The sequence below is a fragment of the Peromyscus eremicus genome, chromosome 2, assembly GCF_949786415.1.
Source record: "Peromyscus eremicus chromosome 2, PerEre_H2_v1, whole genome shotgun sequence".
Taxonomy (NCBI): domain Eukaryota; kingdom Metazoa; phylum Chordata; class Mammalia; order Rodentia; family Cricetidae; genus Peromyscus; species Peromyscus eremicus.
The window spans coordinates 82,335,825-82,352,582 of NC_081417.1; the positions used below are offsets into that span (position 1 = coordinate 82,335,825).

At 42.6% G+C, this 16,758-nt stretch overlaps 1 protein-coding gene across 1 annotated transcript in view; it reads left to right on the top strand.

The window, feature by feature from the left end:
* Pappa (pappalysin 1) overlaps positions 1–16,758 on the top strand; it is a 242,848-nt gene that overhangs the window by 30,361 nt on the left and 195,729 nt on the right. Inside the window, exon 2 of the mRNA XM_059254461.1 lies at positions 3,414–4,476. Coding sequence (XP_059110444.1) covers positions 3,414–4,476 — 1,063 coding nt within the window. The remainder of the gene's footprint in view (positions 1–3,413; positions 4,477–16,758) is intronic.

Here is a 16,758-nt window from a genome sequence, read left to right on the forward strand (position 1 = left end):
AGGAAGCTCAGTGATTTCCTTTCACCAACTTACATTCCAGGTAAATATTTCCATCTGAACTTCTGAAGCTCCTGCTTCAAGGCTCTCACTTCTTTTAATACCGTTCCTCCTGGAGCCACTGAAAACCACTCTTTGCCCTTCCTCCCTGCCTCTAGAGGCAAGCCACCTCTTCCTATACACCTCTCTATGGCAGCATCAGGTAGCCTGGACCAGATTCCCAGCCCCAAGAAGGTGCTGAACTGAGGCAACCCTACAGATGTGTAAACATTTTACTTCTGTAACAAAGCAGGCTTCTTCCCAAAAGCAACAGGAAAAGCAGAGACCAAGAGCTCTTGGCAAAATAAAATGAGAACAAGGGAGAGAGAGAGAGAATGAGATTACATGCTGCTTCCTATTAGATGAAACTTCATTTTCTTTTTATAGAACACTAAGGGAGGAATTAAGTGGATGAGAGGGAGATACTGAGATAAGGGGCAAGGGGGACACAAATGGGATGGCTTTAGGAACCTCTGATCCCACTGACATTCTAAGTGGACAGCAAGACATAAGCTCTGGAGCAGTTCTTTCCAAACGTGAAGACAGTTCTTTGTCTGTGGAGGGAGTCAGTGGGGAACTAACTTTTAATATGTAGTCTCTTAGTATTGCCTAGGCCGGTGAAAATATAGGATTTCTAAGAGGTTGTTGAGCCTTCATGATCTATCTTAACATATCAGGCAAGATGATTTCAAGGTACCTCCTTTCTCTGTCCACTTTGTATTTTGTTTCCATTTATTTCCTACTCTTTCATTTTTAATTTACTCCCAGTCCCTTCAGCATCTTAAAAACCAACTCTTGTTTGGATAGCCTGTGTATATCAAGGATATTATATCCATTATGTCTTTCAAGTAGGACAGCATATTTAAAAAGAGATACAGATGAGGGAATCAGGGTCCACAGAGATGAAGTGATTTTGTCCCAGACATATGGCCTGTAATTTCTGTCATCATGAGTCAAAACAGGTTACTCTGGGCCCAAAGATCCTCCCCCTTCCTTCACAGTAGAAACACATCTGTCCTCTGACTTTCTTTGTCCTTTAGAAACTGAGACATAAGTTAGTGCCTTCAATTCTGTGTGTCTTTAAAACCCCTTCCTTTTTACATACTCCGCTTTGAATTATACATGCCTGTGCTCATTCATGGGATGCATCCTGAGAGCCTACTGTAACGAGCGGCTAGACAGGTTACAGACATGAGCAAACTGGTCACTACCCTCAAGAACCATCCAGTCTAGTAGAGAAGAGACAAGGAGATGGATACAGGCAGCTCCCGAGTGAGAGATTCGACGTTGTTTTCTGAAAGCAAAATGAATCCCGTAGAGAGAATTCTACTCTCTCTGTGACCCCTACTCACAGAGCTATGCGGAAGTGCCCCCCCCCCCCGGAAGAAGTGCTTTGTGTGTCAGTCACGAGGAAGCCTGTAATAAATAAAATCAGCCATGGACTGACTGTGGGATACAAAACTTCATGCAAATAAGAGCCAGAGGCGCTTCTGACACTGCCAATGTCACCCAGACGGTAGAAGTGGAATGACTGTGCTAGGGTACTCTGTCCACTGCCTGCAAAGGTTTCCAGTGCGAAGAAAGAAGTGGGTGGGCTTAGATCCTCTGCCAAAATGCTGGCCATGTCAGATGCTAACATAGACATTTGCACAGATGCTAATGCCCCAGTGCCCACAAAGGGAAAAAAAAGACTGTGTGGGCCTCTTCTATTGATTTAGCTGGATACTCTCCATGTTCATTTGATGAGTATTAATGGCAGATGCACAGTCAGAGTTATGGTGACCGCATCTATTCTCCAGGGAGAGTAGGGACTGTCCTTTCAAAATGAGCATCCTTTATTCATTCTTGTTTCCTTTTCTTTCTCCTCTCACCTGGCTTCATACAGCATCTGACACTTAAAATACACAGTAATTAGAAAATCCTCTTCATCATCCAGAAGCTTTGCCTGTGCCAAGGTACAGTGGGCATATTGCAGAAAGGCTGGGGGATGGGGGACTGGTGAGTACAAAGATAATCAGATACATGGAGAATCTGTCGAGCAGCTTATTGGAGTTTCCAGATCTCTAGAAAGGGATGTCTTTCTTTAAATGTCCTTAAAGATCAACTAAAACTCGTGATAACTACCTCCAACTTTCCTTGATAGATGATGAAATCCAAATCCTTGGTAATGTTAGTGTTGGGAATGTTATGCAACTTGCGTATGAGACAGTTAATTCCAAGGTCATATAGAGCTAGGATCCACTCACTAACCAGCTGACCTCATACTCATCTTTTCACTTCCTTTAATTTCCATGTTCACCATTGCTTAAATGAGAAATTTAATATCACTGCTGTGGATGTTATGTGTTCAATAAGCTAATGCATATGAAGACCTTAGCATGACGCCTTGCCTGTTATAAAGACTTTAGCATGATGCCTTGCCTGTTATACAGACTTAGACTTTATACTTGATTACAGTTAAAAGGGCATATGCTTATGTGTGAGTACACACACACACACACACACACACACACTACAGAGATGAGAGTGTTAGATAAAGAGCATTCGGTTCTTGGGAGATTTGTAAGTGATCCTGCATAACTCCATAAATGTCATCTGTTTTCTGTGTCTCAGTTTTCTCACTACTGCCAGAGTTGAAGGAGTTGGAGGCTATGATCTTCAGAAATCTTTCCAGTTCAGCTATTCACTGTCAGCCTTCTCTTTAGAATTCATGCTGGGGCTAGCTAAGACTCATAGGAGAGACAGAAGCACTGCCTTCCTAGCCCTTGACTTTTACTCTTCTAGGGCAATCTTTCCCACAATTCCATGGTATAGATCATTCAATGACTGTTAATGGCAGTTGTACACTCAAAATTATGGTGATGATCCTAGAGACAGCCCTTCTAAATAAAATCATCTCCCACTGATTTTCTATTACCTTTTACATTACCCTTCACTTAAAATCATCTCTTAAATTGAAAATATACTTTCCTATAAACAACAGCTTTGTAAAACCAATGGTTTTTAGGTTTTATTATCATTGGTATTTTTGGTTTGGGGTTTTGTTCTGTTTTTTATTTTTTGAATGATGAAATACTCATTCTTCTAACAGAAACATTCCGACATACTCCATATTCAAAATAACAAAAGTAAAACCTTCACTTGCCATGCGGTATTGACAAATCCGACTCCCTTGCCCTGCCAGTTCCTCCAGCCCTTACCTTGCTTGCACTTGGGGTGGTCCCAGAGGCTACATTAGTAGCAGGCAGGTTGTCATAGAACTTTTTGAGAACAATTATTTTAAATTATTCTGATATGAATTTTATCAGAGAAAAATAACTTACTTGCATCTACTTCCATGCTTTATTTATTCATCTTTCTCTTTTGGGACCACATAGGGCTGTATGACAAGTGTTCTTATACCTCGCGTGACCGAGGATGGGTCGTGGGCATTCACACCATCAGTGATCAAGGCAACAGAGACCCACGCTACTTTTTCTCCTTGAAGACAGACCGGGCCAGGAAAGTGACCACCATTGATGCCCATCGCAGCTACCTCCCAGGCCAGTGGGTATACCTAGCTGCTACCTACGATGGGCGACTGATGAAGCTCTATATGAACGGTGCCCAGGTGGCGACCTCTGGGGAGCAAGTTGGTGGCATATTCAGCCCACTAACCCAGAAGTGTAAAGTGCTCATGTTGGGGGGCAGTGCTCAAAATCACAACTTCAGGGGCTACATTGAGCACTTCAGTCTATGGAAGGTAGCCAGGACACAGCGAGAGATACTGTCTGACATGGAAACCCATGGCCTCCACACCCCTCTACCTCAGCTCCTCCTCCAGGAGAACTGGGACAATGTGAAGCGCACTTGGTCCGCCATGAAGGATGGCAACAGCCCCCGCGTGGAATTCAGTAATGCCCACAGCTTCCTGTTGGACACTAGTTTAGAGCCCCCTCTTTGTGGGCAGACACTATGTGACAACACAGAAGTCATCTCCAGTTATAACCAGCTCCCAAGTTTCCGTCGACCCAAGGTGGTACGCTATCGTGTGGTCAACATTCATGATGACGACCATAAGAACCCGACTGTGAGCCAGCAGCAGATTGACTTTCAGCACCAGCAGCTGGCTGAGGCCTTCCAGCACTATAACATCTCCTGGGAGCTGGAGGTGCTGGATATAAACAGCTCTTCTCTGCGTCACCGCCTCATCCTAGCCAACTGTGACATCAGCAAGATCGGCGATGAAAAGTGTGACCCTGAATGCAACCATACACTGACTGGCCATGATGGCGGGGACTGCCGCCAGCTGCGCTATCCCGCGTTCATGAAGAAGCAGCAGAACGGTGTTTGTGACATGGACTGCAACTACGAAAGGTTTAATTTCGATGGTGGAGAGTGCTGTGACCCAGACATCACTGATGTCACTAAGACATGCTTTGATCCTGACTCTCCACACAGGTAAGATGTTCCTGGGCAGATGTCTGGTTGAGAACTTATTGCTATGTTCCTATTTCATAGATAAGACACCTAAGTTTCCTAGAGGTTTGTGACATTTTTCCAATTCATGCAGCAGTCTTGTGATCAACACAAGTCTAATATTAAGGTGATCAAGGGAGACTATATACATGTGAGTCCTTTAAAAGACTACGTACTGAGTGCTTACTATTGACCACAAAGAAGGACTCAAAACCCTGTCCTCTCAAGGAGCTCAGGGTTTAAATTGGGCATCATGCACTGCATGCAAATAGCTGTTGTACTGTATATGGTAGTGTTGGTTATATCTGTGCCAACCAATCCAGTAGCTTTAGGCCATAGGCTACTATTAAAATTTAACTCAGTTAAGAGTAAATAGAATTACTTTTGTTTATTTTATATTTTTATTTGTTATTTTATATTTACATTTTTTTATTTATTACTTTTATTTTATTTATAAATAAATAAAACCAGTAGCACCTGATGATTCAAGCCTATAATCTCAACTACTTACAAAACAGAGACAGGAAGATTTTAAGTTCAAAGACTGATTGGGTTACAGAATGAGTTCAGGGTCAGTCTAGGCAAGCATGTAAGATCTTATGTCAAAATAAAAAGAGGGGTAGGTTTATAGCTCAGTGGTAGAACACTTTCCTAGCTAGTATGAAGCTCTAGATTCAGTCTTTAGCAAAACACACACACACACACACACACACACACACACACACACACACACACACACATGCTCACACACGTATACATACATGCATATGGAAATAAAGGTCAGTTTCTTTGTTACTCAGTTGCTACATGGGGTTTGTGACTGCCATGCTGGACAAAACGATACAGAAATCTTCCACAGTCTGTGGGTATGGAGCTGGTATATCTAAGGTCATTTAGGAGCAGACACCTTGGGTTCAGATCCCAGTTCCTCCCTCTGAGACCTCTTAGAGGCTCTTTGTGCATCTGTAAAATGGAAGTGATAACTTTTCGAGTTTGCAGAGGTCAGAGAGAGGGTATACAAAATGCCGTCTCTCCATCAGTGGCCAGCGCATTACTAGCTCTCAATAAATATATTTATCTAAGGACAGGGGGAGTGGTATTCAGAGAGTACCACTCAAATCATGTGCCTGGAGCCTTGAATGTATCCTGGGGAGTTCTTAGGTACAGGTAGAATTCCACCAAGGTCTTCAAAAGCAGGCATAATGCGATGCACAACCAAGGAACTCCAGAAATCTAACATGCAATTTGAGAGCTATGGATAATAAATATGCACTGTACTTAGTAATCATGCTAAAAAATAAAGCAAACAAACAAACAAACAAGTTTGTAGTTTTTCTAGCCACAACCAAAAGGTAGCTATTTGAAATAATGGATATGATTGTTACTTTCACTATGGTAACCTCTTTTCTATCTGCTTGTATCCCATCACAACATGTTTTAAACCTTAAATACATAAAACAATAATTATTTTCAACAACACCAAAAAGAATAGAAGGTGCTGGAGAGATGGCTTGATGGGTAAGCATGGTTGTTTTGAAAGCAGAATGACCTGAGTTCAAATCCCCAGCATTCATGTAGATGTCACACATAGTCATGCATGCCTGTAATGCTTGCCATAGAGGGCAGAGACAGGCAAGTTCTGGGAGCTCTCTAGTCAGGCAGCCTAGTGAAATGGTAAGCTTCTGGATCAGTGAGAGAGAGTGTGTCAAAGAACAGGGTGGGGGGTAATGGAGTAAAAGCCTAGACATTATCCCTGTTTTCTGCTTGTGCGCGCGCACACACACACACACACACACACACACACACACACACACACATGCAGAGTGTGTGTATACAAAGAATAGATATAATTTTGACATCGATCAAAGATGGGATTAGGGAAGTAACAAAGACATTTCAGGAAGAGGCAATTTTCCTTGTATTATTCCTGAGAAGCCGGAAGAAAGGAGGTCTGCTGCCCCGGCTGTTGACTATAACCTGCAATCCCAACACACAACCCAAAACCAGATTTCCTATGGGACCTTCAGTGTGAAGTCAGGGAAAGGGCCAACAACCGCTTTCCTGTCTTTCTCAGGTTCATGGGGAACTGTTCCATTCTGTCCAACACACAGGACCCTGGACTTGCTGATGGCTTCAGCACGTTTGCCGACCTCTGCAGGTTTTCTGCTGACACTTCTCTGTCTCCCTCAAAAGAGCAAGGGCCTCCCTGCATAGGCAAAAATACCGATGTTCAGAGAAATGAAGGTTCTGGCAGCAGAACGCCCTGCCTGGAAGCAGCTTAGAGAGCAGGGCAGCTCAGCCTGCTCATGTGGGAAGGGCTCCTGGACTCTCACTTGTTACAGACTTGTGCAGCATACAAGGAGAGATTTAGTGTATGGCTAGTTCCTTCTGGTCACTCCTGCTGACATTTGAGCCCTGACATTGAACTTGACAAAGGGAGATTAGATGGGAGCTAGTATGTTCATTTGAGTGATGGGGAATAATGGAATTTAGAGAGTACAATATGCATGATTCAGTAACATCATCAGGCAAATAGAAAACGCAGGTTTTCTGTGATCAGTGTAAAGTGTTCTACTATTTCATGCCATGCTGACATAAAATACCTATGTTCAAAGGCAGAGTCCATAGGAAGAAGAAGGAGGATAGCTGAAAGTCACCCACATGTCGATTCAAGTAACCGTTCTCGAGTCATGTGACAAATCTTTATTCAGCATCTGCCAAATGTTGAGAAGGCGGGTACCCAAACCTTTTTTTGTTTAAAGAAATTCCAGATTCAGAAAGATGAAGTGAAACATTTAAAGTGATCCTGCTAAAGTGTGGAAGGCTTGGATTCAAACCTAGGCTTTTTAACTCTAAAACTATTGAACGGGACTATCTTTAAATCCGAGGAACAATTAGGTAGCGTTGAAGAACAAGATTAATAGGCAGGGTAGTTTTACAAAGCTTTAGGAGAAGTGTGGTCATTATAATTGAGTCAGAACCAAAAGCAAGTGGCCTTTTCAGAGTCCCACGCTACTGTACAGGGACCACAGGGCCTCAGGTTCCAGATAACTCCAACTCAGCAGGCCACACTGGCAGATTCCAAAGGCCTCCTCTTTTCTCATCATGAGACTGCATGCTCCAAATGTCTGTGCACAGGCATGTGCCAGCAGTGTGACCACTCGAGCCTGGGTCTGCTGGTTTGCTGCCTTGGAAAGCTGTGTGCCCAGGCTGAGCCCCACCAGGCCCTGGGTCTGCTGGTTTGCTGCCTGGGAAAGCTGTGTGCCCAGGGTGAGCCCCACCAGGCCCTGTGCCATCCTGACTAAGCTGAGGTTATTGGGTTCTGGCTGAATCAGCTCCCTTGTGTGCAGAGAGAAACCTGTGGAAGGTTTCAGAGAAATACTCACTTTGGGACTTTGAACAAATGAGAGGGGGGAGGAAGGGAAGGGACAAAGAAGAAAAGAGAGAAAGAACAAACAAACAAAAGCCAGGAGGCAATTGGAGCAGAAGCCATGAAGCTCAGGTTGACGTTGTTTAGGTGAGTTCTAAGGAAGAGCTGCCAAAAAACAAACAAAAAAACCTCATCCAGAATATTCTCTCTCTCTCTCTCTCTCTCTCTCTCTCTCTCTCTCTCTCTCTCTCTCCCACTTCCTCCTCCTTCTCTCCTCTTTTCTCTTCCCATCTATCTCTACTATCTCTATTTCTGTATGTCTATTATTACTACTTTTCTCTCTCTCTCTCTGACTATTTTAAAAATTAAATTTATTTGATTAGTGCGTGTGTGTGTGTGTGTGTGTGTGTGTGTGTGTGTGTGTGTGTGTGTACCATGTGTGTATGTGCCTACAGAGTCCAGAAGCGGGCATCAAATTCCCTATAATTAAAACTGCAGGCAATTGTAAGCTGTCTCCCATGGATGCTAGGAACTGAACTCAGTTCATTTCTAAGAGCAGGTGCTCTTAACTGCTGGACCAATTTTCTTCCTCTCTATTTTAATACACTAATTATTTCTTTGAAATTTTCATATTTCATACAAAGCGTTTTGAACATATTCACTACCCATTCATCCCCTTAACTTCTCCCAGATCCGTCCCCTACACCTTCCCAACTTTCTGTCCTTTTTTTTTTTAAATCCACAGAGTCCATTTTGTGCTGGCCACGTACTCACAGATTTGCTGACATTCACTGGAATGTGGTGTTGACCTAACAAGAGTCATACCCTTAAAGAAAATTGGCTATCTTTTCCCTGAAATTTAATCAACTGTGAATGGCTCCCCAGCTATGGAGGCAACCATAGATAGCTACTATGAATTCATGAATGCGACAGTCCTATCATGCTCCTAGGACAGTTTTACTCTGGTCTTCTTTGACTTCTGGCCTTACGATCTTCCCCTCCTCTTCTATGATGATCCCTGAACCTTAGAAAGGGGGTGTGATAGAGAGCCCTTATTCATGGCTGACCCTTCCATAGACAATTATTTGTACTCTGGCCAATTATGAGTTTCTGTGTTCAGTTCCTTGCAATGCACAAAGAAACTTCTCTGATGAGGTTCTAGAGCTACACAAATCTAAGGGTAGGGAGAGACTGATTTAAGAACTGTTTGATACTATGTCCATTTAGTAAAATAGTAATTGTAGGTTCATCCCTATGGCCTATGAGCTCCACAGCCATGAGTTCTTGGGCATGGTTATAATACCAGTCTGGCATTTTATCCTATAGAGTGGGCTTTAAATTTAATTAGAAAGTAGTTGGTTTCTCCCCTATCATCCATACCACTGTTACACACCCATGTTCATCTCTTGCCATACTGGTTGCTCACGGAGTTCACAACTATGTAAAATGGTTGAAGAATTTTCCTTCTAGCAGCTATAATAACACCTTTTGGCACTGTGGAAACTAGCTTTAAGTCACTGTTCTCAATCTATAACAAAAGGGAAGATTATTTCACACATGGCACAAACTAATACAATAATAATTCTGCAACAGGCAGAATTCATGACTTGGTATGATAGTGAAATACCTCTCAAATTATAGGGCAATGACAGAGATGTCTCACAGTTTCCAAGTAATAGTTTTTTATTTCTATACTTTGGGTTCCATTCCATGTCCTTGTATGAAACAGTCAACCTTGACTGGCAGTGTTTCATCCTGCAGACCATTTGTTTAGCATTTCCTTCATTCCTTCCTATATAAAAATAAAATTTGTCAGTAATAACTCTTAGAAAATTGCCAGTCTTTATCAGAGGAGTATGAGCTTTGGACATATTGAAACTCCTAAGCCTTTGGTCCCTTTGGTGCATGATCTCAGGAAGGTATATGTTATAGGAATTCACATACTTATAACAAAGGAGCTATAGAGGACATCAAAATAATATCAATTATCTAACATGGCAGCATCCTCAGAAATTGTTGAGCCTAACTGCTGAATGCCCCACAAAAGAAAAATGGTCAAGGCTTGGAGTCCATTCATTAGTGGTAAAGCCTAGGAAGAAGGACTCCTGATTCCTGACCTAGCTTCTCAGCATCTCCCTAATGCTCTCATCAGCCATCAAGATATGCCACCTGCCATCTCACATTCTGTCCTTGTAACCTTATTGCCATTCTCTCAAGAGCATAGGGGCTAAAAAGTAATAGAATAGTGAGTTTGTAAGTGAGTTGAATGGTAGCTTATTGTTTCTATGGTTGCATCAAAGTAATCAGGGGAGTATTGACATTGTGTTTTCTCAGTAAGACAAAACAATAATGACAGCCTACTAAGAATGTTGAGAAAGGAGGCCAGGATAATGAGGAGCTGTGTAATATAACCAATGTAAGACATTTGGCCTTGAGCGGAGCATTTTCATATGGCCAGAACCACATGGCCATGATACCTGCATTTAAAATTCTATGCAGGCCTACCCTGTGCCAAAGGGAACAGAGATAGTCTATGAGATTTTGAAGTTATGGCTGGGACAGAATGCTGCCAGGAGCAGCTTGGAAATGAGATGATATCATCTCCAGTTGTCATGGTCCTTCTAGTAAAGTCCCAACTCACAGGGAAGTAGATTTCCCATCAGCACAGGTGTGTATGTTGGCACTGATAACCATGTTCAGGCTGAGATTAAAAGCATGACAGAGAAGGTGACCTTGCTAGTCTTAGAGTAAATCCTGGATAATCCAACATTTTCCTGAGGTCTTACTCCAAGTCATGTTGGAAACCACATGGGAACTATTTCTCTTCGGTCTAACAGTTATTTGTTGGGTGTATCTGCTTCTGTCTGTCTCCTTGTTATTCATCAGTTGAAGATGTTCTTCATCATGGAAGGATACTGCCTCATGGGAAAGTCATATACAAGTATCCCATATGATATGTGGACTTAAAATATAGATACTTACTCTGTGTAGGAAAATAATAAGGCAGATAGCTGGGAGAACCATGATTTCATCAAGTATCCAGGAATAGCCATTCTCTGGAGAGGTAACAGTCAGGGTCCTGGTAGGAAACAGATAGTGTATTCCAAAAGAATGATTAAGGAGAGTTAAAGGAGGGGTGATTTTGAAGCAACAACTATTTACAATGCTGTGTACAGTTTTTAAGAAGACAAACAACCTTAGCTCTTCACCCCAGGGTTATCAAACATGGACAGAGATTTTCACCTTTCTTCTATAGGGGTAAGATGAGTGGGCAGTTGTGGTACCTACAAACTAGGGCTGGAGGGAAAGGGTTTTCTAGCTCTGGCTATGACTTTTAGAAAAATGAAAGTAGCCTCGTGACCAGAGAAGTAATCTAGAGAAATAAAAATCTATGTTGTCTTTCTCTTCTGACCTACTCACGTAGCTTGCAGAGACCTGCCTCCCTGGGGCACAGAACAGCTGGTGGCATCTGGATGAGCAGACAGGATATCCAGAGCAGAGAGAAAGCCAAACCATGCTGAGTGTAGGAGACAGGCAGAATCAGTAAGAAAGAAGGCCACTGGGATAGGAAGGCACAGCAAATGAGATCATCCACTGATGGTTTCTATCCCAAAAGTGAAGTAAGAAAGTTTCGATTTTTTTCTCACAGAGAACTTCATAATCCAATATTCTCCTCCTTTCTTCCATGCTTACTCCTCATCCTTTAATTTTCCTTTTCACTTCCATTCTTTGCTTCCTCTAACAATATATCTTTGCTTCATATTCCATTTTTGCTGGCCCAATCACTGCCCTTTCGGCCTCACCTACCTGGTAAGACTGACCAGCAATTACTCTACTGAGTTCACTATTAGGAGGGAAGACCCCACAGTCTATTCTGTGTAAGCATGGATAGCCTTTCTATGTGATCAGTCAGAGATAGCCATTGCAAGTGAACTTCAATCATTTTTCCCAGGGTGGAGATAAGCCAGGCAGGCAACTGACATTCGGCTCTGTGGTTGTCTCCCTGGGAGATGATGGCATAGCAAAGTTATCAACTGCCTTCTTTGGAACTTCCAACCTCCTCACCCTACCGCCAGCTCACAGACTATGCCATCATCATGTGAATTACACCAGCATCCATGGATATCTATTTACATGGACTAAATGGGTCAAAGCAACCATCTTGTCACTATTGGCTCATAGGGAAAAGTTTCTTTGTTTACGTGTGTGTGTGTGTGTGTGTGTGTGTGTGTGTGTGTGTGTGGTTTGTATCTGGGGTGTGTTAATGTGCATGCATGTGTAGTGGTTGTGTGCATATGGTGTGTGTGTGTTGTGTATATATGTGTCTGGTATGTGTAGTGTGTGTGGTGTATATCTGGAGTGTGTATGTTTGGTGTTGTGTGTGTGTGTGGTGTGGTGTGTGTGTATGGAGTGGAGTGTGTGTGGTGTATGCATGTGGTATGCTTGTGTATGCATGTGTGTTATATGTGGTGCGTGTGTGTGTGTGTGTGTGTGTAGTATGATGCAGGGTGTGTGCATTTGTGGATGTGTTTCTTTTTTAGTATGTGTGTGGGCTTACATATGTGTGAGGATACATGAGCATGTAGAGGACAGAGGACAGCTCAGGTGTCATTCCTCAGGTGCCAACAACTTTTTGTTTTTGAGACAGTCTCACCCTGTCCTGGAACTCATCGAGTGGTCTAGATAGGCCTGTCTGTGAGATGCAGGGCTTCTCCTGTCTCTTACTCCCCATCACTGGGATTACAAGGGCATACTACCACACCCAGATTTTTTAATTTAACCCTTGTCCTCATGTATTTAGAATAAGTGTTTTATTGGACAAACTATCTCTTCTGCCCATTCTTTGCTTTCTCATTATTCTTACTATTATTACTGAATGTAATTAAGGCATTCTCCTGGATCTTTGTTGGCTTTTAAACTCAAGTCAACATGGCTGGAGATCTCATAAGAAAAGCTAAGTCTTTAAGTCACCTCATTGAGTCCTCAACAATCTCCTTTACTAGCCCTTTCTGAGTCCCATTAAAAAATTTCAGAGATAGGCAAAAAGGCAGAGTACTAATTACAAGTTGAAACAAAAAGGCCATAAGTTCCCACGATTTCTGAGAAAAGGAAGAACCACTCTAGTTTTGAGAAGTTAGAGAAATCTTCATGGTGTGGCAAGAACAAAAGACGTTCAAAGCATGGGTGGGCTTAGCAATGACAGGAAGGACCTAGTTGGGACAGATTGTGTGGGTAGGGCTACTAAGGCTGACCTGGGAAGATGAGTCAGAGAGCAAGGAAAGGCTAAGTCTAGTTGGTACTCCATGTGCGTAGGTGCTCAAATTTGTTTCTCAATGAACAACTCAAAGAACCAGCATGACTTAGGAAGAAATAAAAGTTCAGGGGAAACACATTGTGTCCTTGGCTGGAAAGTTTCTTAGCTATGCAATCTTGGGTCAGTCTCTTAAACTCTGAGTCTCCATTTTCACATCTACTAAAAGAAATAATATCTGATGGTACACGTCACATATTTTATGTGGCCATGAGGGTCACATAAAAGTAATATTACAGAGAGACCTGGGAAGAGTTAACCAGCCTGCAAATGAAAAGGGGCATTGTCTGTCTCTTTTTCTTTCTTTCTTTCTTTCTTTCTTTCTTTCTTTGTTTCTTTCTTTCTTTTTCTTTCTTTTTTTCAGTAACTTTGTTCCTTCTTTTCCAGTAATCCTGTATGAGAAATTGCTTGGAATCTTATAATCAGAATATCAGAGTTTATTTAACGTGACTAATATTCATTACAGCAATAACAGGAGTCAGGGCTGGTGTAGTGGAAAAAATATGCATGTTGGAGACTGACCAGGGTTTGAATCTTGGCTCCACTCTGCACTAGCTGTCTGACCTTGGCTCATTGTTCAGTAAGAGTTGTGGGTTTCTCATCTGTTAAAATTGGGTGATAACAGCTATCCTGTGGCATGTTATAAAACATAAATAAAGTCACCAGTGTGAAACACTTGGTTTGGAGTCTGGCACATAGTAGGTATTAGAGATGTTCTCCCCATTCCTGCCATGCACACATCGACACCACTGCCTTCCTGTCAGCCCTTATTTCCCAGAGACTGCATTCCTGCAGGCTCATAACAAAGACTGGAACAAACTGCAGTATACAAACGGAGAGCATTTACCCAGACTGCTTTCATTCTTAAAATACTTTCTTTTAAGGACCAGCCACAAAACTGGTACTGTTATATAAAGACCACATCACTTATACCAAACTTACCGAGTTTGTACACTAGATTATTTGACAATTATCCCAAATGTCTAGCTGTATTAGAAGACATATCGCCTCATAAACCATCCCATGCAGTGCTGGCAGTGGTCATAAGGAGGCGCAGGCCAGTTTGGTGGAAGTTACTAGATGTTTTGACCATGTTTGCTTTAATGTTGAAACACAATGAACATGAGCAGGCGCAGTGGTGTGCCTGGTCTAATTTTCTCTACTTTAATGTTGGGTTTTCTTCAAGCTTTTCTACTGAGTAAAGTTAACCTTCCGTCAGAGTTTCCACCTTCAAACACTGTATGTGTCATTTTAGTCACTGAAAGCAGGATGCTGGAGAAATTGGAATTAACACAGTCTATCCAGGGCTCCAAAACATGAGGCTAGCAGGGAGCTCAAAACAGTTAGTTATGTGAAACAGCACAGTTCCCCACTGCGAGTTAGGGAGAGCAAGCTCATTCATGGTGTGCTTTCACCAGGCCAACACAGTCGTAGGTAGCTCTGTGTCATTGCCTCCTCCGTGAAATCAATGATGGACCTGACAGTCTGCTTCACTGAGTGCTTTAGATTTGATGAAGTGCCACCGCATATTATTCACCTTTTGGAGCAGCACCTGACATGATGTGAGCACAAGTAACAATGATTTTGCAGCTGTTGTTTGGGGATTTTCCTTCCCTGGGAAATCTTCTGACGTCCGCCCTTCATACTCCACACTCTCACCTGCTGCTCAATCCTGAAACTCCTTACTAGAATTTCAAGGCTGGGATAAGAATCAGAGACTTTTGAATCCATCACCACTATCCTTTGGTTTTTGCTGCTATGAGTTCCACATTTTTTTAGACTTTTTCTTTAAATTCTGAAAGCCCTATGCATACTAAATACTAATAATGTGTTCCACTTCTGGAGAGAGAAACTGAAGGCCAGAAAGGTGTCCCTCATATAGTCAGTACCATATCCTGCAAGCTGCCTCCTGGTCATGGGTAGCCCAGTTTTGGGAAGCTTCCCAATATGCCAGGATCTGAGGGGTTCCTTCTCTCACCCCTCTTCTAGATTCAATGTGCATTCCCGTCTCCAGTTCCCTGGACAGACGGGTAGACTGGGTGCCCTTTGGAAGGCCTCCCTCTACTGGGAGACTGTTGGGGATTTTCCATCCTCACTTTGGCACACTCAGCACTCCCATTTCCCTTTTTTGATCCACTGGTGACACTGACAGCTCATGACAGCCTCAGAACTTGGTCAAATTCCCTTCCAGTTAGGAAACACAGCCAACGAGGCTGCGAGGGAAGGTTGGCCCTACAGACAACAGGCTATTTCATTTCAGTGGGGCACTTTGCTAAATGGATCGCAGCTCAGCTTGACCCTTCAGACTCACTGCTGGTCATTTCCTACCACCTCAGAGGGAACCTCCACACCTCTGCTCTTACTTTCTGTAAACACCAAACCAGTGAACTAATGTGTAAACAGAGGCCTTTTCCTTCTAGATTTGTTTGCGTAAGTGGCACAAGCTTTCCTGTCCCTGTTTGGGAGAGCCTGCTCATTTTCCCTTCATCCTCTGCTTCTCTGTCTTTCTCTTTTCTGTGCCCTAGGTTGTTTTAGTGGTCTGGTGGTAAAACTGCAGGAAAAACAGACTCCATCTTCAGTTTCTGATGTTTGTGATTCTAGTCTTTTGTGAGTTCAGACAGTCAACCACAGCCCTTAGCCTTGAACTTGACTTCTGACTACTGAATGTTGCTGGCGAATTTTTCTCCAGCTCCCACCATCAAGTCCCGCCAGTCCCAGAGCCCACTTATAAAATAAACACACAAACTCTTATATTATTTAAACTGCTTGGCCATTAGCTCAGGCCTGTCATTGTCTAGCTCTTACTCTTATATTTAGCCCATTTCTATTAATCTTTACTTTGCCACATGGCTTGTGGCTTACCGGTACTTTACATCTTCCTTGTCCTGATGGTGGCTGGCAGTCTCCCCCTCTCAGCCTTCCATTTCTCAGAATTCTTTTCCTTGTCCCGCCTATACTTCCTGCCTAGCCAATGGCCAATCAGTGATTTATTTACTGACCAATCAGCAACACACTTGACATACAGACCATCCCACAACAACTGAACTATTTTTATGGTCATAGAGGGCAACAGTGACTAGAACACCACCCAAAGCATGAAGTGTCTCAGCATCTTACAGAGGGCAGAAGAGATACATAAAGGAAGTCTTTTCCCAAGAAGATGCCATATAGAAAAACACAATTTGCCTGTGGTTTGGCCATACACAAAGAAGGAGGAATCTAGGTTCTGCCAGTGACACAGTGGCCAACATAAAGTCGGACACTTCTTTGCCCTTCCTTAAATTTTTTTATACATAAAATGGCAGGCTTTAGGGTCTACTCTTAGTTAGACTGAGATATTCTCAAATCATGTTTTGCAGTTCTTGCTCCTAGAGACAAAGCTGACTAGGAAAGGACAGAAATGAAGGGTACAGATGAAGGATTTGATATCTTTAAAGGCAAAGATAAAGTCACACATGGACATTGATAGAACTAGAGAAATAAGACAGTCTCTACTTTCAAAGGACTTGTTGGATCCCATGATTAATTGGGTACAATGTGTTGAGTACACCAGTGAAGGAAGTTATGCTAGATGACATATTGA